The sequence below is a fragment of the Pagrus pagrus genome (assembly GCF_965226575.1).
Source record: "Pagrus pagrus genome assembly, chromosome: 15".
Lineage (NCBI taxonomy): Eukaryota > Metazoa > Chordata > Actinopteri > Spariformes > Sparidae > Pagrus > Pagrus pagrus.
Genome location: NC_140199.1, coordinates 1,861,209 through 1,883,409, shown reverse-complemented (window position 1 = coordinate 1,883,409; position 22,201 = coordinate 1,861,209). Strand labels below are relative to the sequence as shown.

The window sequence follows — 22,201 nt, the reverse complement described above, 5'->3', positions numbered from 1 at the left end:
CAGTTCGCTCATCATCTCCTCCCTCCATGCTGAAGGAAAGTCAGGTGAAGTTTCATAGCTGACGAATCATTTCTGGAGCTTCACAGTAAAACAGAGCAGCTGAAGTAGCTGGAGACTCGTTGTTTTAAAACGGAAAAACAACCAGAAATAAATAAAAAATACTCCAAAACTTCATTAAAACTTTGCCGAATGAACTATCATCACTTCCTGTTCCTGTATCACCAGATTACTTTGATACTGAAGAAAACCTAAAAACATGATTTTTCTAAGGCAAGTTCTGCACATGTAAGGAGCGTCTTTTTGAGGACTTATGGAGTCTACATCTCCTCCCTCCATGCTGATGGAAAGTCAGGCGAGCTACTTCAGTTGCTGCAACTATGAAACTTCCTGACTCTCACCAGCATGGAGGAGGAGATGATGAGTGAACTGCTCCTTTAACTACTTTCTCACAGATTTGACTCTCAGACTCGTAAATCTACCTGCTCAGAAACATATGACGATGATATGATTTATTTTACTTATAGACAAACTTTTCCATGAATATCAGAAATGACTATTTGTTATTAATGTGCGTAATTATTGATCTCATTTGTATTTTCTGTATTTTACAGGTTATAAACATTTTGCTCGCTGTGTGCTGCCTTTGCTCCATCCCTGTTCAGGCAGACGCGGCGCTTGTGTGTGTGTGTGTGTGTGTGTGTGTGTGTGTGTTGTAGGCCAATAGTCACTCAGTTACACAACCGCTTTCAGTTTCCGAGCCCTGCCTGCCTGCCTGGTGGCTCCCCGCCCACCGCTGCTCTCTGCTGCCTGCCCGCCCGCCCGCCTGCCTGCCTGCCTGCCTGCCTGGCTGCCTGGCTGTTGGACGGACTGGGGCAGATCCGAGCCGACCAGTTCCGTGTTCTCTCCTCACCCAGTACACGGACCAAGCCTGAGCGGGAGGACCCGGCAGTGTCATGGTGGACATTCCTGCCCAGCCGCGGCATCCATAACTCCGGGGACAGAGGGGAAGTGTGTCCGGAGGTGAGGACTGTCTTTTTATTTCTCATCGTTTCTGGACAATTCATCAGCGACGTCGGGCGCGTTACGTTCCAGCCAAACTTTGACGCTGCTGGCTGGACCTCCTCTCTCTCTCCCCCTCCCTCTCTCCCCTCCCTCCCCCTCTCTCGCTCCCTCTCCTCAAACGCAAAGTGCGTCGCCGTGCACACTCACATGCGGGATTACGGTATGTTCACGCAAACGGCAAATAACCCGCGTGCGGTGCGCTTCCCGTTCGCGTCGTTCAAAGGCCCCCGACACGAAGCTCCGCAACTTTTACTGTCGATACGTGCTGCGTGTGCGTGTTGTCTATGTGCGTGTGTGTATAGAGATAGATGTGTGTATGTATACGGTAACGAGCTGCGACATGCGCGTTGGCTCGCGCGCACGCGTACGCGAGCGCCGGAGCATGTATTATATATGGGCTCGTGTCACTGTAATGTGCGTGCGTCGTCCATTGATGTTGTTTTGACACAGGTGACGTAGCCCGTGACGCGCCTTAACGATGAGATAAGCGGATCCGCTGTGTGTGTGAATAAACGGCACGCCTGTGTGTGTGTGTGTGTGTGTGTGTGTGTGTGTGTGTGTGTGTCATTGACGGACACACGGATTTCTGAACTGCGCACTTGAGATTTTTCTAGCACAGAAGCGCCGCGCTGAGAGGAGCAGGTCTGGAGTGAAGCTGTGTGTGTGTGTGTGTGTGTGTGTGTGTGTGTGTCTGTAGTTGTGTAGTCGTGTTTGTGCAGCCAGCTGCTCTGCATGTGTGCAACACTGTTTACACACACCTGACGTATGACATGCAGCCTGTGTGTGACGTCATTGCAAAGTTGCACATAAAGTGGAGCGCCTGATTCAAAGCAGAGTTCTGCTGCTGGGACGGTTCGTGTTTGTAGCCAGCGTCAAGACAAGTTTATTCTATATCACATCATTCAGACACAAAGTGCTGCACGCGTGCAGAGACAGATGTTAGATGCTAGAATGGCACTCAGTAGAGTGCATACCTCCGCCCTTTAATACTCGGTAGATACAAGCAGCGGTGGGAAGAGTTACAGTTACGTTACTGAGATATAAAGTCAAAACTACAGGTGATAACATGATAAAAAGTAGGAAGTATTGTTTCTCCGTGTTAGTTTGTAACCGTTGATGTTAAATGAATTATTACTGAAGGTTATTGGAGCCAAACAGTGAGAGGACGCTCTTCAAGAAGAAAGTCACAGCGTGGAGATTAAAGTCGAGACGACATCAAACAGAAGTGTTGTGTAGATGAACGAGTGAAACTGTTCTTCAGAATCTGCTTCAGTCACAAAGACATTATTTCTCTTATAAACACAGCGTAGTCGTCAGCATGAGGAGACTGTAACACTTTTTTCTTGAAGTGCATAATGAGAAAAAAACGTCCTCCTCTGATACTCTGTACGTTATCAACAGCAGGTGTTCAATCAAAGAGGATTCTGTTTCTCCTGCTCGGTTCTGCCCAGTGGTCCTGGTCACCGCTCCAAACCTGCACGTCCTGCACCGTTTGCATTGACCCGTTTGTGATCGGAGAGCTTTATTGGCTACAAACGTGCAGATGAAAGGTTTAATGCAAATTGTACTCAGTGCTCAGTTTTTATTTTAAAAGTAACTAAATAGACAAAAAATGACTTAATTACAGTAATTGGTTGTACTTAGTTACTTCCTCGACACGAGCCACCTAAAGACACCTGATGTCTTTCCTGCATTATTCCCTGAGTTTCGTGGGAAACCCGTGTATCAGTGTTTCTGTAGTCCTGCTGACGAACCAGCCAACTTACCTTCTTGGCGGAGGCAATAAGACAGAAATATTTTTTTTTAACTGCATTTAAAATAAAATATAAAGCAAAAGTATAACCAAATAAATAGTAAAATAAATTGCAGTTAAAAGAAAAAGCTAATGAAGTATCCAGTCGGTTATGAAGCCGCAGGACACAGTAACAGTTTGAAGCCGTGACCTTAAATGAGCTTCAGTTTCAGAAGCTCAGGTGTTCAGGAAGTTTGTTCTACAGGCGACGGGAAGAGAAACTAAACTTTTCAAATTATAATATGAAAATGAATTACGAGGACAGTGCGGCCTCGGTCAGTCTGAGGTGTTGTCAGGATTCAGCATGTGGGAGTTTTAAAGGAATGTTTTGTGTAAAAGTTTACAGCAATGTTTCAATTTAAAGTGCAAATTTCCCATAAAGATAAACTCGTACAATAAAATTTATAGTGACTAAGTGATGAGACTGTTTTACAGACATTATTTTTAGTAGTTTTGAAAATCTCACATTAACATTACCTGAATTACTTCTACCTGATGCCTTCGCTCGATGTGTCTACATGAACAGTTATCGGCAGATTTACTGTGTTTATACGTTCAGAGGGTTTGAACAAGCCTTAATTTGTGGTTAGCATGATGTTCACATGGTGTTTTAATCTGCTGTTTTATCACAGCACCATACAGCAAAGATGAGTCGGACTCGAGTCGGACTTGAGACAAGATGACTCGCCTTTTTTTAAAATTCTTAATGTTTCCTTTTCAGTCTGACTGTCCTCCAGACTTAGTTTTTCCACCCCGCCATTTATCATATGAGTAAATTATTGTCCTGTATGATGAAGTTGTGAGACTAATTCCTCCTCTGGTAATAATTGAACATCAGGTAAATTTACAGCAAACATTCAGTAAGAAGCGTCAGACCCAGCAGAGATGTTGGATGAGGTAAAGAAATAAATACAAGCTGCAGCCGGCACAACAAACAGTTTCTTCTGTAACTGTTATCATAGTAATTTCCATGATGATTAGTGTTTGATGGCAGCCTGTTATCAAGCGGTGGACAGTCTGCCGTGTGTTTACTGAGGGATCGGATCAGACCCGAGGACAGTGACTAATCCCACATCCAGGAACATTTACTGGCTCGCTCGCTGATACATCCAGTGAAAATAAATGGTTTATGAAAAGGCTGAGCACAGAACATATGGAGCTCCTGAGTGGGTTTCCAGCCGCCACGATGAGTCTTAATATTTAGCTCTACTATCTCTATCTGAAGCAGAGGAAACCGAGAATTCATTTAGATCCATCACAGTGGGGATGGAATGGGGGCAAGTTGGGAGAGTTTAGCTATCTATAGTAATGTTAATCCAGAAGACGGATGCATGTAGGTCAGAACTGCGACGATCCTGTCGGGTGAACGTTCACGACTCTGTTAGTTAATAATAATCATATTAATTCTGTGTCTGTTAATTAAGAGTGTGATTAAACGCTTCACAACAAAACAGGTGAGAGAGAGAGAGCGAAGCAAATCAGGTACAGAGGGAGAAAATCTGCCTAAAAGAAGAAGTACCGATTCAACTTCTGTATCCTGAAGCTCACGTCACATTAATATAATTCAAAGACTATTAAAGTTAAAGGTAGAGTCAGCAGGATTTGTCCCAGCTGTTCCTGAACGCACCACAAAGATAGTTGATATGTTGAGTCTCATTCCCAGGACGTCAAATAGCCACATGTTGGGTTGGTAAAGCGTCCCGAGCAGCAACAAAGAGAGAAAATAAGAAACTCTCTGCAGATACGAGACACTAACACGCCTTTTCTCCCCGTTCCAGCCTCCCTCTCTGTCTGTTCACGTCTTTACGTCTTTGTGTCGTCTCGTTTGCGTCGTGCGCTGAAAAATAATCCATAATTCACCTCAAATGCATCAAACTAAAGTAACGAGGCTGTTTTGAAGCTGTGAGGAGGAGAAAGTTCAGATGTTTGTGTTCAGATGTAGAGAGGGAAAGTCTCAGAGAGACTCAGGTACAGGACAGATACCTGAAACATCTGAAACAAGGTATCTGTACTTTGTTACCTCCCACCTCTGACGTGTTACCAACAGACCTGTTTACCTGTGGTTGATCCAAACAGGTGTTTTTGGATCATTCCACCTCCTCTTCAGTCTCTTTGTTGCTCCTGTCTCAACCTGTTTGAAACGTGTTGCTGTCATCAGATTCAGAATAAGCTGCTAGTCGATGAGGTGAAACATTCAGTGTAGAGTCTCAGCAGAGTATCTGCTCACATGCTGTCCTGTTTACGTTCCTTCTTTGTGTTTGTCTCCTCGTCTGTTTTATCCTGTCCCACTCTGATGTTTGAGTTTTATTCTCTTCAGGTAACTTCATCAGACGATCTCACGTCTCCGTGTGCCAGCAGGAGAGTAACGACGGCAGCAGCAGCAGCGTAACGATGAGCGGTCAGACTGGAAGGAGGGCGACTGTGCAGGAGTATCTGGCCTCACTGTCGGCTGCTGACCTTTGACCCCTCATGGATTAAACATGTCACTTTGGCTGAGACATGGAGGGAAGCGACACGTCTCACTCTCCAGGAATTCTGGGAATTTAACCGAGGCGTTTGTTTGAAACAGGATTACACAGACTGGACGTGGCTGCCGTCTTTTTTCTTTTTTTATTCCAATGGGACTAACATGGCTGAGTGAAGGTGGAATAAGATCTGTGCGGGAGATGCTCCTCAATAAAAACTGACTACAAAACAGAATTCGGAGTCAAGCATGGAGCAGGATTTCACACAGTAGGATCTCCTCTCTCTCATTCATGTGGATAGTGAACACTGGCCTGGACTAACATGAGCCACTGCTGGTGAAGTTTCCGACCCTTTACGCCCAAAAACAAGTTAAACAATAATCCTAACTAAACTCCAGCAGGCGCTTCTCGCCTGTAACTGCAATCGTTTCCATTCCTCATCGCTGTGAATGGACGTGTGACTGCTCGACCAGCTAGAAGGTGTCGCCTCCCTTCAGCTTCTAACTGTAGCTCTGACTCCGGCTCAGTGTCTTCCTGCAGCGTCAGCAAACAAAAAAAACTCCAAACATGGCTGCTACAGGAAGGAAGCACTTGGTGAGAGACTTTAACCATTTCATCACCTGTTACCTGTGTCGAGGTTACCTGATCAAACCGACCACGGTCACCGAGTGCCTGCACACCTGTGAGTAAAACACGTGAAGACGCACCTTTCAGTTTGTCTGTTACTCTGAAGATAAATGGCAAAAGTTCATCCAGACAGTTTGAAGTCCTGTGTACAGATATGTACAACAATTAAAATAATGGAAATACTTTATAATAATCATAGTATGAATATAAGTAACTGTAGTTTGTAGTTATTTTACCATTAACATGCAATGAAATGCTTCATAAACATTTAATAAGCAACTGTAAATGTTTACAGATGAGCTGCAGCATTTATTAACCATTTACAAAGAAGTATGAACGTCAACGTGCAACTTAATAAATACGTTTATAAACCATTTTATTGTTTGTTAACAGCGCAATAACTTTAATTAACTATAAAGTTGCCATTTATTAATGATGGTTATTATAAAGTGCTGCAAAAGTCAGCTTATTTAGTCTCGTAGCACCCGATCATATTATAAATTCCTGAAAGTATCATAACATTTTCACTAAACATGATTAGAAATGTAATAAAATAAAAGAATGTAATAACTTGACCAGTAATGTAATTAAATGTCCTGACTGGTATCGTTACATCATTTTTCACCGATGATGATGATGAGGATGATGATGATGATGAGGATGATGATGATGATGATGATGATGATGATGATGATGATGCCTCTCTTTACTGTCCAACGTTGAGTCACTCCACTTACAATCCACACGTTTTTGGAGGGAGGCGTGCAGCTTAAGAGTCTCAAACTCCTCACGCTTGGATCAGAAGTCCGCCAAGATAACTTTCATATATATTGCGTTTCATCCTTTGTCAGTCATATTGTATACAAATTCTCTAAACAGAGAAGACTGCAGTTTGCATTTCCAAACATGAAATCAGTGCCAAATGTGAGAAGTTTCAGTCGGCGAACATGAAACTCTTTATACTATATAACATTATTACATTATTGCATTATTTGTCAAAAGAGTTACATTATCAGTTTAAAAAAAATTATAATGACGAGCCAGTAAATGTTATGTGATTATTACATTATTTGTAAAAAACAAAACAAAACAATACCAGTCAGGAGAATTTATTACTTTGTTGGGTTTTATTACATTTTCGCTCCAGTTAAGTGCAAATGTTATTACATTTCCAGGAAATTGTTACATTATCAGGCGCTACAGACTTTGTATGACGTCCCTTCAGACTAAAATGGGGGTCACCATTAAAAACACATTAACTCTCTCCGTCCCTGTTTCTGCCACTCTGCAGAAACTCCATGCAGAGCGGTTATCCACAGTTTGCAAACTCATTTTTAAAGTAACGTCGTGAACACTGTAGATAGAAAGCTAGCGAGCTAACCCTAAAATTAATGACCTAAGTGAGTTAACTGCAAGTGAGCTTATGCTAACTAGCTAAAAGGCAAGTTTCTTTATTCTACTTTAAAAAGACGACATCAAACTCTCCTGACAGAGCAGCGTTGTCATCTGTGATACTTATTCAGCTGCAATAATCTGTGTTACTGTCGCCTCTCCTGCAGTCTGTAAGAGCTGCATCGTGCAGCACTTTGAGGAGAGTAATGACTGTCCTAAATGTGGCATTCAGGTCCATGAGACCAACCCGCTGGAGATGCTCAGGTAAGATACGTCTCCTCTCACTCCCACTTCTCTTGTGTCACCCTGAAGCTCTCGTCACATTTCTTTCTCCGTGGCTCTGCGTCTTCTCCTTCACATCATAAGAGATTCTGTTTTGAGTGTCACACATTTAGCTCCATTCACCTGCACTGTGTGAGCGCCGTCCTCCATCCACCTGTTGCTCATCTTTCTATCATCTGATCATCTCATCTTTCTCTTCCGAACAGCTCAGCCACTTCTTATCCTTCTGCCTCTGTCATGTTATTTACCACATCCTGTTCTTTTTGTGTAATCTACTTTTTTACCATGCTTTCTGTTTCAACACTCACTACCTCCAACCACTCGTGTTTCCATACCAACTCCACCAATGTCCTCTGTTTGTCTTCATTTATTCCCTCTTCTTCCTCCCTCTCTCACACTCTCCTCTCGCTGTACTCTCAGGTTGGACAACACCCTGGAGGAGATCATTTTCAAGCTGGTGCCTGGACTCAGAGAAAGTGAGTTTGCCAGATGGATTCATCAATCTGTCTCCTCAGTGTTTGATTATGTGACTGTTCGTGGCAGGTAGGAGGAAACATTTAGAAAAACAGCAGCACTCCAGTCACATCATTTATTACTGCAGACTGCTGGCCTCCAGCGCGCACACGAGCTAACAGTGTTGTGACCCCACACCGGATTATATGCAGCTTAACCTGTGGAGTAACTCTGAATTACACATGGACAAAGAAGAAAACAATGGCGGCATTAAATGAGAGCAGACTGTAGATTAGTGTCCTTCCTTTAACTAGTTACCTGCCATTTCACACCAAAATTAACATTTATATATATATGATTTTTTAACATTGTTTAAAATGGAGATGAGAGTTGAGTTTGCCTTTTTTGTTTTATTTTTTGTTCATCAAAACGCACCGGAAAATCATATATCTCATCAGACTAGATCCAGAAGACGTTAAAACTTCTTTTTCATAAGTATTTTTCAAAATTCTTTATTCATTCATTTATACTATTTTTTGACCTTTTCATGGCTTTATCAGAGAGGACAGCTGGAGAGACAGGAGATGACACTACACCAACTGAGCTACCTCGTTTTTAAAAGTCTAAATCGATATCATTCTGAATTGGACGCGTGAGTTTTTCCAGCGCTGATAATGGAATAAAGCTAAGGAGTGAGATATCGCGCTTCTTTTTCCATCTCTGTTGAGAGCACAGTACTGATTAGGCAGCTGGCAAAGGATCTGGTGTGCTGACATGGAGGCCGCTGATAATGTAACGGTGGTGAACGACGTCGAATTCAACTGTAGGAACGAGAAGAAAAACACATCTTCAGCTGGAGGACGGCCGTTTGTCTTTGCAGCTGCTACAGTAAACTGAGCTCACATGCTGTGCTGTGCAGCCCCATGCTTCATATTTAAAAAGTGTAATTTTCTACAAACACTGAGCACAGAGTCGTGCTGGTAATTTAAAAGATTCATCGGCCTTCGAGTAGCTGACCCAGGATCAGATCCGGACCAGCTCCAGGGTGCTGCTCTGCAGTTTTCAGCTGCATGGAAGAGATCACCTACCGAGAAAGTAATCATCCGTCAGTGTCACATTATTTTTAGAGAGTTGGAGGCAGAAGAGTTTTAAAACAAGATGGTGATGTACAACCCTCGTCTCTCTGCAGCCACGTCGACACGTCTAACTAAAGCTGTGATGCTACCATCATTTTACGACTCCATAACTTCACCTCTGCTGACAGAGTCGGAGCTCCAGCGGCACAAAGACGGAGCAAACATCTTATAGTTATAGCAGAGGCTGGTGCCGCCGGGCCGAGTGGAGCAGAAACCAGCGTGATGTGAAATCTGTGTGGTGGAAGCTGAAGAGCAGGATGTTTATTTTCATCAGACACACGTCCATGCAGAGGATTTCATTTCTCTGCTCTCACCTCCTGAATAAAACAAATTGTGTTCCTGACGAGTCGAAGTTTGAATCCCTTTTGGCGTTGAGCTGCCTGCTCACTTCTAATTCTCATAGACTCAACGAAACGCAGACAGAAACAACAACAACAAACTGCTTGTCTTGGTTACACTGCCGTCAGAAAACAGGCTGCAGGTGAGCAGATGTTAGTCGAAAGCTTCTGGACGTCTCAGCTCATGTTAAACAGCATCATGCCAGTAAATCAGGTCCAGTCTTTCTGATGTTTCTGAGGATTTAAATTCAAGTTGAGAGACGTTGAGTTAAAAACACTTGAAAAGTTAATGCAACAGCAGAATAGTGATTTATTATAACATCTGTCTGACTGCCTGTTTGTGTCTCCGAGCTGCTTGTTAACACAAGTCTTCGTTTTTTATCTGTTGTTCATGTGAACCAGAAGAGGAACAGCAAGAACTCGAATTCTGGAAGAAGAACCAGCCCAAAGCAAACGGCCAAGGTGAGCTGTCAGTCATTCACACCTGTTAGTTAGAGAGATCTTTAAAGAAATCCTGACTGTAAATCAGCATTTTTGGAAGAAATTTGACCTTTTCTTGCTGCTCGGTCACAGTTTCTGTCGTCTTCCTCACATCATCGAGCAGTCAGAAGTGAAATCCACAGATTAGGGGAGTTTTTCAGTGAAGTTTTGGTTCATCAGCGTGTGAATAATCGACACATTTTGAGCTCAAATTCATGTGAATCTGGGGCAGCGCTGCTTTCAGGGAATTTCCTGCTCACGCACCAAACATGCAAACTTTTCTTCCTCTGGTGTGAACACGGCTTGAACTGTTCTCCATAGGTGGCAATAATTAGTCAATCAGAAGAATATCATTCGCTTCAGTCACTTTTCAAACAAAAATGTCAAACATTCGCTGCTGCAGCTTCTTACATGTGACGATTTGCTGCTTTTCTTTGTCACTTCTGATGGTAAATGAAGAGTCGTTGGGTTTCAGACTGTTAGTTTGACAAAAGAAGCTAAATGAAGACATTAGACGGCTCTGGGAAATTATAATGAGCATTTTTCACAGACTGAATGATTAATTGGCATTTTGATAGCTTAATATACAGTTTGTCTGAATTCTGACAGAAGTATTTTAATGGATATTTACTTTTTTAACTGTTCATGATAACTGTGAAGTTACAGGCTTATCACTCAGTAGCACTGTGTGTGTGTGTGTGTGTGTGTGTGTGTGTGTGTGTGTGTGTGTGTGTGTGTGTGTGTGTGTGTGTGTATGTGTGTGTTGAACCACAGCAGAAAACTTGAGGTGTCAGCGGATCGGGCTGCCTGACGTCGGAGGCGATGATGGTGATTGTGGTGGCGATGACGGAGACGACGCCGCCGATGACGACTACCACAGGAGCGACCCTCAGATAGCCATCTGTCTGGACTGCCTACGCAACACGGGGCAGTCGGGGGAGAGCACTGTCACGGTGTGTGTGTGTGTTTTAATAATAATTCATGTAAAATACATTGAGCATATTTTTTCTGGACCGCTGCTGTGTTGGTGAAGCTTTTCCAAACCTCTGCGGTCGTCAGTATCTAAACTCTTGTAAATGTTTTGGGGTCTTTTCCTGCAAAGCTTTAACTTCCTCTCTCGTTTGGTTCAGGGTGTAACAGAGTTTGTCTCTCGTTCCAATTAGGATTTGATGAAGAGGTTCATCCGCTGCTCCAGTCGAGTCACCGTGGGAACAATTAAGAAGTTTCTCAGTCTTAAACTAAAGCTCCCGAGCTCGTATGAGGTAAGGAGCAGGTTCAGTCCTCCAGTTCAGAAACTGTTTTTAAGGAGAAAAAACATTTTGATTAAATTTTCAAGAAAGTATTTTCTCAGGTTACTTTTTTTCCTTTTTTTTTTCTTGCCCAGTCTCAAAAGTCAATTATTAGGATTATTACATTTCTATGTTTTTTTTGTTGAGTAAATGAAAATGTCGGTGTTGTGCAGCCCTGTCGGGGTCGCGTGGTGGGTTGTTTTCTTCCCCTGATCCTCGCCTTCTTGCATGAGTTCACGGGAGGTCTCAGCAGTCAGTCCAGTGGCTCATCACATCATAGTTTCCAACAAGGGAACAGCTGCTGAACAGCTCGATCCGACACGTTCCTACCAACCAAATCACCAGAATTAATGTTGGTTACGTCCGCACAGATATGCTGAAACTCATGTTTTGGCTTTAAATGCCTGCCACAGTCCCGACTTCCTGTATAAAATATCCAGTGGCTTCACACTTATAAATGCTGAAACGCTTCTCGTCTCACTCCACCACCTCCTGACATGAAACTCAGGTCGTCAACATGTGACGTGAACACAGCACGTGTCGTAGAAATGTCAGGAGGGTAAGAAGCCTCTGACATGAACAGATGTGAACGTTTGCCTGGTTTGCAGAAACGTTAATCGTCCACGTGTTATTCTGGTGACTGTGCTCTTCTTTAAGTTTGATTCTTTGCTTGAGAAAACTCTTCAGGTGAGAGCTTCGACCGCCTCTTATACAGTGAAATTGTCCGATGGTCAGTGCTGTTCAGGCCCTCTGTCTCAGGGGTTAGTTTGGCTCCAGTTGTTGGTGGATATAAATTTATCTCTGTACGGTTAAAACACACGTGCTTCTTCTTCCTCATGTCGCCTACGGAGCTCCAAATAATGTCGCTACACTGCAAAGTTCCTCTAAATATAGACTCAAGGCTGCTGTTATTACTGAGCTGTAACTTCTGTTGACTCATGTAGCCTGCTAACTGACCCGACGACCAGCGACGTTATACAAACACAATGTTATTGAAGTAAAACAACTGATTTTAGCAGAGACCACTTATTAAAACTGAATTTATTGTATGAAAAGAAAGTCTGTGCAGACGCCACATGAAATGAGTAAAGAAACTGTGAGCAGGTCAACGCTGACTCTTAAAGTGTTTTTGTTGTTTATTGATATTAGATTCCGATGATCATTATCATCAGTTAGCTTTATCAAAGGATTAAACAACTGTTGACTTCCATATTTGCTGGAACACAGTCTCACACACTCGCTCTGCAGCCTCCCACCCGTTAACCACAGTCTCCTCTCAGTTTGTGCATCAGAGCTTTTTATCTGCATCTTTACATTTAAAGGTGTTTGTTGTTTTTCCAGCTGGATGTGCTGTGTAACGGAGAGATCATGGGCCGAGATCACACTCTGGAGTTCATCTACATGACCCGATGGAGGCTACACGGAGAGAATGTAAGACTGTCACCCTCACTTCCTGTTTGTGTGCGTGCATGTTTTGCAAGCTAATGTGTCGATGCACCGGTGCAGGAAAGCATTTATTCATGCATGTGTGTGTGTGTGTGTGTGTGTGTGTGTGTGTGTGTGTGTGTGTGTGTGTTGTGCATTCACACTATGCGGACTAATCTTCAGAAGGGTTATCTTATCTATACAGAAGGGTTTAAAGCTCACTCCAACAAGGTTAAACTTTCATTTTAAGGTTAGTTAGACTCAGTTTTGAGTCAAGGCTCAGAATGAGGCTGCAGTGTGGTCGAGGTTTGAGTAAAAATGAAAGTAAATAAATGGATTGTTTTCAGAAGCAGTGTGGCGGGCGTGTGTTCTGGTGTGAATGCATGTGTGAAAGCTCGTACTTCTCTATTCGGTGGTCGGCTAATTAGTTTCTGCAGGAAGAAAGTTTTCATGCTGATTCTGTAAAAGGGAGAACTCTGACTTCAAGCAGGCTGAACGGAGACTGTCCTCAATGTTTGTTTTGTGTGTGAGTCATTGTTTCGAGATTGTGAAGGTTGTGCTTCTTCTTTGTCTAAAGGTTTGACTTCCTTTTAACCTTTATATTTGACCTTGAATGCCAAAAATCCACTTGCAAGACTTTTTATGCATTTTCACAATATCTGTGACTTAAATTTGTCCTTTACCCAAAAATATTGATTTTATATCAATCCTGAATATTTGAAGTGTCTCACTCATTCTCCACATTATCAGTAACAAACTGTACCAGCTGCATTTTCTTGCTTTTTCTTCCTGTGCAGGGTTAGGGTTATCGCCCCGCCTCCTCTCACATCCTCTCGTCACTCGTCTCATTGGCTCTGGTTTTGTGATGGTGTTAGCTTATTAAAGATAACAAGTGCAGAGCTTGCGCGGCCAACTTTGGTTAACAAGAAAACCAGCAGGAGTGCTGTTTGGAAATGCTTCACATTTGAGGCAAATGAACAAGGAGAGTTAAAGGATAAACACATTTAACAGATCGCCTGAAGGACCGACATGCAGATTTTCGAAAGGTTTTCGACAGCGCGCATTTCAACATGCCTCAGTAAGCTGTCGTCTGTGATTCCTATAGTTAAGCTAATCCCCCTCAGAGCCGTCAGGGCCGAGTTTCAGTTGACAGGAAAACACTTTGACTCTGGTCAGAAGGAAATTAACTGATGCTGTGATGCTTAACACACAGTATCAAGTATGGGTTTGTTAAACTTCTTAAAGAAATCTTAAATTTCATGCCATCAATGTTGTGGATATCAATATTTTTCAAGGAATTGTGTCAAAGTTGTTTACGTTACTAATATAAGAGGGTTAATACATTTCAATATTTATATATTGGCTGATATTCTTATATTCACAGAATATATACCATAACATGTTTTTTGCAATGATCCCTCAAATGTATTTCAGTTAAACGATACATTTTATTTTCCAAAATTACATCAGTTCACTGAAACAATAAACATCAATGGGAATGTAACAATTATAAATGACCCCAAGCATGTTTTCTGCATCTGTCCTGTAAAAAAAATCATATCGGACAAAATACACGCAGCTACTGAAATATCTGTCATAGGCCAACGCTGAGCGATGGTATCTTAACTCTATCATTAACCATCGCACTCTGCCTGTAAACCAGCTCTGACACTAACGTTGCCTTAAATCCTCAAACTCTACATAAGGAAATGAGGACTGGAGAAAATGTCCTCACTTTCAAGATGCTGCATTTTAATTGGTCCTCACAAGGATAGAAGAGCAGCAGCTCGCGCTCACAGCAGCAGATGGAGTCGACCTGGTTTCACCTGAAACGTGACGGCAGGCTCAGCCTCAGGCTTCAGGGTCACCAGTCCAGCCTGTGCTTCTGTGTGTGTGTGTGTGTGTGTGTGTGTGTGTGTGTTCATGACCTTGATCTACATGACACCATATGTGTGTGTGCTTGGTGTGATTAACATTCATTTCTGCACACGGTGACTTGTTTGTGTGTATTCCTGCACCTGCATGTGTGTGTTTCTCGACATGAGCGATCGGCTAATGAAAGGTCCTGTCCACTCGTGGACGCTGACTGAGGAGTGCAGACAGCTGGCTCCACAGGAGGCTTCAGATACCAGGTCAGGAGCAGGAGAGGAGGATGATGGGAGGAGGTGGAGCGGGGGGGAAAGGAAGTCAGTATGAAACGAGAGACTTATGATGTCTGCAGCCTCTCGCTGTCCACTTACAGGGAAAACACAACCAAAACAGAGTCATTTGAGGCCACGTCATTTCTCACTTTCCGCCTGTTTCCCAACAACGCAGACGTTGTCCGGCCTCAGTTTGAACTGACATTCTTCATATGTAATAATGAGATGCAGTTTGTCAGTTTAGCGTGTGCAGATTGTCACAATTGTAGGTCACGTCAGTTTCCATCTGTGAAAACCGTTGAATATTTTCGATGATGTCCGCCCGTGTTTGTGGCGACCGTAAGCTCAGAGCGCCGCTGCCAATCCCGAGGACATGTTTTACTCTTCAAAGTCACATTGACTCCAGGTGACTGCTGTGAATTTAAATACCTGATGACTCGTTCAAGGTGAAACACTTTATTTATTTTTTAATAACTCGCTCCATTATGACCAACATCTTCTCCACCCCCGCACTGCCCACCACTCTCATGTCCCAAAACAACGGACAGAAGTCGACCCGTCAGAATTATTTATGTCCTGCCTGGTGAGTCAGAGGGATAAACACCGAGACATTATTTTTGAATTCTGTTTGAACCCTGTCTGCTTAAGGACAAAGGTAAGGAGAGGAGTGACGGAGTGGGTGAGAGAGATACAAAGCACGAGAGTCAGGAATGGAGACAGAAGAGGACGAGAAAGAAGATCCGAGTCATTCATCAGTCTCATCCTTCTGACAAGTCCTCGGCTTGGCTTCATTTTCTCCCTGCTGCAGCGAACTATCTTCTGACATGGTGATTTAAAGTAAAAACTCAAAGTGTATCTGAGAAATTCTGTCTGAGGTCTGTGCTGACTGGCAGTTAATTATGTCATTCAGCAGTTAAGATGTTTGCTCAGTTTGGTAAATTTCTGTTGAAATCAAATGTCAACATTTGGCTCCATTAAACATGCTGTAATTTCATGTTAGAGTCAATAACCGTCAGTATTTCACTAGTTTGAATAGAATCACAAGGACTGCCATTATTGTCCCAGCCGCCCTCTTTCCACCCAATCCAAGTTAGAAATGTATGTTTTTTTTGCAAACCACGATATGTTGAAACTTTACATTTCTTAACTTTCTGTTTCTTTAGGTTCAGATTTTAATTTTATGATGTGACAGCGCTGTGCTTATGGTCTGGTAAGGTTTAGACACAACAACCACTTGGCACCACTTTGGTTGTTACAGACAAAGCTGTAGATATAACAAGGACGCCTTGAAATCCGGTGGTTTCAAGCTTACAAATGTAAAAGCTTAGTCTCGAACTGTGGTTACTGGCTTGGCAGCCTCCTCGCTCCGCTAATATAAACACCCATATATGACACCTTCCCTTACTAAACAGAAAAATACAACCGTCCACCGTCTGAATTCAAGTTTCTCTCTTTGACTGAACTAAGACGAGCTTAATTGCCTCGTTGACTCATCGTCAAACACACTTCATTCAAACTGGACACAAACTGAATCAAAGTCACCAGAACAGTGTTGTTTTGTCTCCACAGTCACCTCTGGTTCGGTCCAAATAAATCCTCAGTTCACAGAGTAGCATGAAAATATTGTGGCTCTATACGCTGACGATGTCCGACTCTCTCTCTCCGTCCTCTCCTGTCCCCGCCTGCCCTGTCTGCCCTGTCTTCTCGTCCCCGGAGTCATAGTCCTGGTCAGAGCCGCTGTAAATCACCTCTGTATTGTGTCCTCTGTCTTCACACTGACCTCCGTCGCTCTCAGAGGCTGAGTTCAGTCCCAGTCTGATGTTCAACTGTGTTTACTCTCAGGCTGCCAAATCCAGCTGAGCTTGGCCTTGTTGCCCTTGGTCAAAAGCTAACATGAGCTAATTAGTTAACAGTAGCTAGCTACAGCCAAGGGTAGCTAGCAAAGCAGCAGTTGTCAGTTACTCTAGTGATATGCTGCCCCCTATGTTCCTGGAGCTACCTTCAAATTTTGGCCATATTTTAACAAATAACATTGTAATACAAAATAAAATAGTAGCAGGAATGTAGTAAATATTTGGGATTTTAAATCCATTAGTGACCCCAGAGGTCCGATAAACATTTCTATAAATATATGTGCTTTAATGCCCCTCTGTTGTGTTACCTGTGTGAGTGTGTGATTGGCTGCAGGTGTGTTTGGTTAAGTGACTGTGTGAGTTCAGGTTGTCTGAGGCAGCTGATTGGTTCCAGCCTCCAACCCGGCTAAAGGCCGGCTCCTCCCAGTTCCTGTGGGCTCTCCTCTCTCCACTTTCAGCCAGACTGCCAGCATCCTCTTTCTCTGTCAAATGTATTTTAAATAAAACCTTTAAAATGGCCGTAAATACTTGCTGGTGTTGCTTGAGAGCTGGAAAGAGGAAGCCAGGGTCATTACATGTGCACTTAACTAATCTATTTAACCTGATGCAAAATAGATAGCCAAGATGCTCCACATCCACACAAAATGGCTCAAAATCAATATGTTGATGATCAAAGTGTTAACAGTAGCAGCAGATAGGGAGAGGCAGGTGGTGATTAACAAGTGTCTCAACAACATACTCACAGTCTAAATGCCAGATGGTCGCTGACAGTCTTGTTGGATAAAATGAGCCGTCACACATGGTCCCTTCATTTTTAATCAGTTCAGACGAAGGTCAGCTCACCTCTCTGATTAGATTAGGAAAGAGTAATCGCATTGTTTTAAGTCATAAAATGTATTTCTGAGATCAACCCAGAGTCACAGGATGCTGCTGTGACAGAGTCGTTTCCATCCCTCCTGCGACTGGAAAGCAGTGGATTCACCTCGTTAGCACAAATCAGATTCAGGTGTTGGCACGGTGTGTTCAGAAGCAGGAAAGTTTTTTGGCCTGAGTGATGGAACAAAACTTACGAGCGAAACCCAAAACTTTTTCTTAAACTCTCCATCCAGAGAAAGCCCTTCACTGTTCAGTTTGTTCCCATCGGTGTCATGTTAGGAGCTACAGCCGTGGATTAGGTGCGGCGAGCAGCGAGAAGTGAAACAATGGTGACTACTCAAGAGGTTAGCATAGCATCAGTTATATGAGAACTGGAGAGATTATTTCAGTGAGAGAAGAGCAAAGAACAGAATGAAGGCTTTTTTTTTTGACAAAAAATGTTTTTGCTCTTCTCTAGACTGACTTTGATCAGTTTGATTGACCAACTGGCTCCACTGATGGCAGCACCAAAGTCCTCTTAGGCAAGTCGTCACTCAGCAGCCATCTTGGCAACGCCCCGGGGCAGTAACGTCGTGCTAACAAGACTAAGCTCCTGTCTAAATGAACACGGAGAGAGCCTTAACTTGACTTTGAGTGGTTACTGGGACAAAAAAAAAAACGCAACTTCGCCCCAAAATTTGGATACAAATGCTTTTTTCCCCACCAGTTTGTATTTCTACTATGAATGTGCAAAGTTTTACAACAGCAACTTGTTTTATTGCTCAATCTGAGTGCCATGATGTGATGCCATCAGCTCATCCCACAAGAGCACTTGAGCAAATGTGAGTTTAATGTCTAATGTTTGGAATAATGCTTCATCTCTGGACACCTTCAAATAACTGCTGAAGCACCATCTGTTCACCAAGGCCTACAACCTCAGCTAACTCTGTCCATCAGGCCACCTTCCTCTGTCCTCCGCCCAAAGTGTAATTTTGTCCGTGCCCTCCCTTGTGAAACGTCCTTGGGTCTCTTGAAAGATGTATATAAAGTCAGGATATAATTATTTGTATTATTATTAACCTCACCTTTCTTGGTAATCCTGTACATTAGCATGATGTCCTCCTCTTCCATACTTAGAAGTCCATCTGTAGCTGCACCAAGTCAGCTGAAACTGTCGTAAATCTAAACATTGCTTCTGGGGGAAAGAGGCAGGACATGTATCAGACAACCCACCATCTCTGGCGTTACAGACTTTTCTGTTAAAATTGTGTCTGTCTTTACTCTTACAATGTCTCTGGTTCTGTCTATCTGTCCTACTATGGATCTGATGCTTGTGGTGAGGTGGAGATTGATGGCGACAGACGGATTGTTCGCCCAATCATCTGCCAAGTATTTTTTGAAAGTGGCTGCCCCCTTTTTCAAACAGCTTCTTAGGGCGACCTCCCAGATGGCTCTGTGTAACAAAGCATCTGGTGAGTCAGGGTAACACTTTGGTTCATGACAAGAGATTAACAAGACAGATGTCCAGATTTCTGTCAAATTGTTTTTGAATATTCACGGTCCCCAGAGGAGGTACCTTTGACATTTCATGAGCTTTAGTGCGACCTTAAACCCCAGAAGGGACACGTTAAAGTAGAATATATTGGCATTAAGCACAGCTGCCAGATATTCCTGTAGGATATGTGCTACACAAAACCAATGAACTGTCAATTTTGGCTGTATCAAACCATCTGACGGCAAATTTTTTCACCTTTGCAGAGTTTTGCTGGTGCTGCACATTGGACGAGTCTCCATTTCAGTCATTTGATACCAGAACAAATTCCCTTAAACCGAGCCGACAGCTGAACAGAATCTGTTATTGCCGTATAATTAAAATGTTTGGAGACAGAAATGCTGAGTGAAGAGTGTCAGAGATGCAGTCACAGAGGCAGTGTGGTGAGGCTGGATTCAGTTTTGTTCCCTTTTTTATTTCTGAGACATGATGCAGCAAAATGCAGAAAGCTGGAGGAGATGACAGCAGCTGTACTCTGCTGCACCAGCAGCCTCGAGCTGCCAGAAATAGGAGACAGATTCCAAAAACAGGAGACACAGTCTTCACTTACAGCTGCTCTGACACAAACACTCGCCTTTTTTCTTTCTGAATTTTTTATGAAAAGGGCAGCTCACATCTTCTGACTGTTTCAAAAGCGCTTTACAGCCAAAGAAGGCAGGAAATGTACGAGTAGTCAGCATTGACATTTCTATTATTCAACAAAATGATGGATGGATAGATGAATCCCACTCAGCCCACGCAGGGGCCCCGAGAAGTCAAGAGTCCCTTTGGCCAAGCCATCTGTAGGAAGTCAGTGTTAACTTCTGGAAAAACTGAAGGAACATCCTCAACAATCGTCAGGAGGACGTTTGGCCTCAGTGGCAGCCGTGAATAAAGAGGGATCAGTGGAGCTTCTATGTTGTGCTGGAAGATCGAAAATGGAAACCCTCGTGGAAAACAACTCGTTGCGTTGTATTTGTTGTGGAGTTTGAGGTAAAAAGTTGAAACTGCAGTTGTGGTCACCTAATGAGTGAGTGAGGGGTGAATGGATCCAGGAAACCAGATCTGTGTTCCAGGCTACTTTTTCACTGCGCTTGGTCACGACTTCTCTGCAGCAAAGGTTGTGTTTTCCCTTTTTCTGTGAGAAATGTGTGACATTTTTGGATGCATTATATGGATGCTGAATGTCTATAACAGGGTTGCTTAAAGTCGGTCCCACCGGCCAGAGTTAATCACGGTGGGCAGACTGACACTTCGCTCAGGAAATCAGTCAATTAAGGGAACTTGGGATCCTGGAAGCACAAGAAGGATGCGACAAAGATCTACACACAGACCTTTTTTAGTCAGTAGTTAGATAGTAGTAGTTAGATTTGGTGGCATTTAATCAAATCTAAATCCAGAGGCTTTTCATTGTAATGTAAAGGGTGGTTTGTTATACATGTAAGACTTCTCTACACGCTGGATTGATACATTTCAGACCATGAGTGCTTTCCCAAACACCGACTTTTAAGGCTTTTTGGAAATGAACTTTTCAACTGAGCTTCAGCAGATTGAGCAGCAGCCAGACCGTTACTTTTTACATCTATTCCTTCGGCATCAGACACTTGGCCTCCGTCCCTGCGAGAGCATTGGGATCCTGGAAAGTTTAATGGAAACCGGTGAACATTCCCCCTTCTTTAACAAACCTGCAGTTTGACGTCAGATGAAATCACATCTGCTTTTCTCTCTGTCAGAAAAACTCAAGACACCTGAGTTTGAACAAACAGGGGTCAGAAAGAGTGATCAGCATCAGTAAATGATAATGTGCACGCTGGATTTTCTATCTTTAATGAATCAGTATTTATGAAACAAATCTGTGTTGCAGCAGCGGCTGCGTGTCGATCCTCCAAAGATCGATCCTCTCACACTGAAACCTGAAACAGTCTCTCTTTTTCTGTCTCTCCCTCAGACGTATCCCATGGTTCTCGAGTACCGGCCACGTATCGACTTTGGCTGAACCACAGCTGCAAGAAGAGGACCACACACACACACACACACACACACACACACACAGACACAGACACAGACACACAGACACACACACACACAGACATACACACCATCTACATTTGCACGCAGCATAATACAAATACTTAAACATGGACATACACATGCCCACAGCGTGCAGAGAAGGAGGAGGAGAAAGATTGAAATGTATTTTTGTACAGCCAATGATGAAGTGCATACGTTGTTATGGTAAAGAGGTTTTATGCTACATAGAATAATATATGCTATAATATATGATATTTTTAAATGTATGTCCCTGTGCCTAAAATCCTGTCGAGATCAGAAATGAAGTACGACCATATCTTCACTTTGCCTGTCTAACTCTGTAGATTAAATGTTGATTTTCTACTGCTGACGGCTGTTTCAGTTGGTTTTATTACGTCCGCTCTGAAGGTGTGTCAGCCTGAAACACAGACGCTTCTTTAAACATCGATGGGTTCGATCAGGTATCGTATCTCTGGAGGTTGAAATGAAAGGTGCACAAGTTCTCAGAGAATGTAACACTAACATTGAATAAATACATGAGGTTATTTATTTATTTGGATTGGAGCATCTGCTGAATCCAAAATGATCTTTCAACCTTGAAAAGGCCAAAGTAATGTCTTTGTCTTCAGCCGTCACAACTCTCACTCTCACTCTCAGGTCTAGTAAAAACCAAAAACCCTGAGAGGAGGTGAAACTCAAAGGTTTTCCACTCCAGAAACAGAGGTAACTTTTAAACTTTGCGTAGGTCAGAGAGGTAACTGGCTGTCTCCTCTCTCACAGAGCCAGACATGCTGGTTTATCTCATTGATTCAGTCTGCACCACAGCACGTATCCAAGCGCATTCACTTTTCAAGGTTTACTCTCCGTCAGAAACTAAACTCCTGGTTGGATTTTAGTTTGTTAATCAGGACTATCTAAAGTTACTTATCTAACGTTAATCCTTTAAGATTGGAGATTATATGTGAACATTTCTGCGCAGGCTGTTATTGGCTAATCTACAGTGCTATTTTCTAAATCTTCAACTGTATTTTTCATCTTCACACTGGCCT

The 22,201-nt window shown here is 43.0% G+C and overlaps 1 protein-coding gene across 4 annotated transcripts; it reads left to right on the top strand.

Moving 5' to 3' along the window:
- The first annotated feature begins 738 nt into the window (after nt 1-738).
- pcgf5b (polycomb group ring finger 5b) lies at nt 739-21,522 on the top strand. 4 transcript variants are annotated; one of them, XM_084375664.1, is made up of 9 exons: nt 739-1,020; nt 5,172-6,001; nt 7,506-7,602; nt 8,041-8,096; nt 9,950-10,009; nt 10,805-10,980; nt 11,191-11,289; nt 12,658-12,747; nt 21,070-21,522. In XM_084375664.1, exons 2-9 carry the CDS (start codon nt 5,887-5,889, stop codon nt 21,115-21,117), a joined length of 741 nt encoding a protein of 246 aa, XP_084231790.1. In that variant the 5' UTR covers nt 739-1,020; nt 5,172-5,886; the 3' UTR covers nt 21,118-21,522. The 4 variants fall into 4 exon arrangements, with proteins under 4 accessions (XP_084231790.1, XP_084231787.1, XP_084231788.1 ...); XM_084375661.1 differs by having other exon boundaries at nt 10,802-10,980; XM_084375662.1 differs by lacking the exon at nt 739-1,020 and adding an exon at nt 1,141-1,222 and having other exon boundaries at nt 10,802-10,980.
- Nucleotides 21,523-22,201: the final 679 nt, after the last annotated feature.

Excerpts from the sequence above, each read along its gene's own strand:
- pcgf5b (XM_084375661.1), top strand. The coding sequence starts at position 5,887 with ATGGCTGCTACAGGAAGGAAGCACTTGGTGAGAGACTTTAACCATTTC. Across the intron at positions 6,002-7,505 it reads CACCGAGTGCCTGCACACCT|TCTGTAAGAGCTGCATCGTG; the intron begins GTGAGTAAAACA and ends CCTCTCCTGCAG. Across the intron at positions 10,010-10,801 it reads GCCCAAAGCAAACGGCCAAG|CAGAAAACTTGAGGTGTCAG; the intron begins GTGAGCTGTCAG and ends GTTGAACCACAG.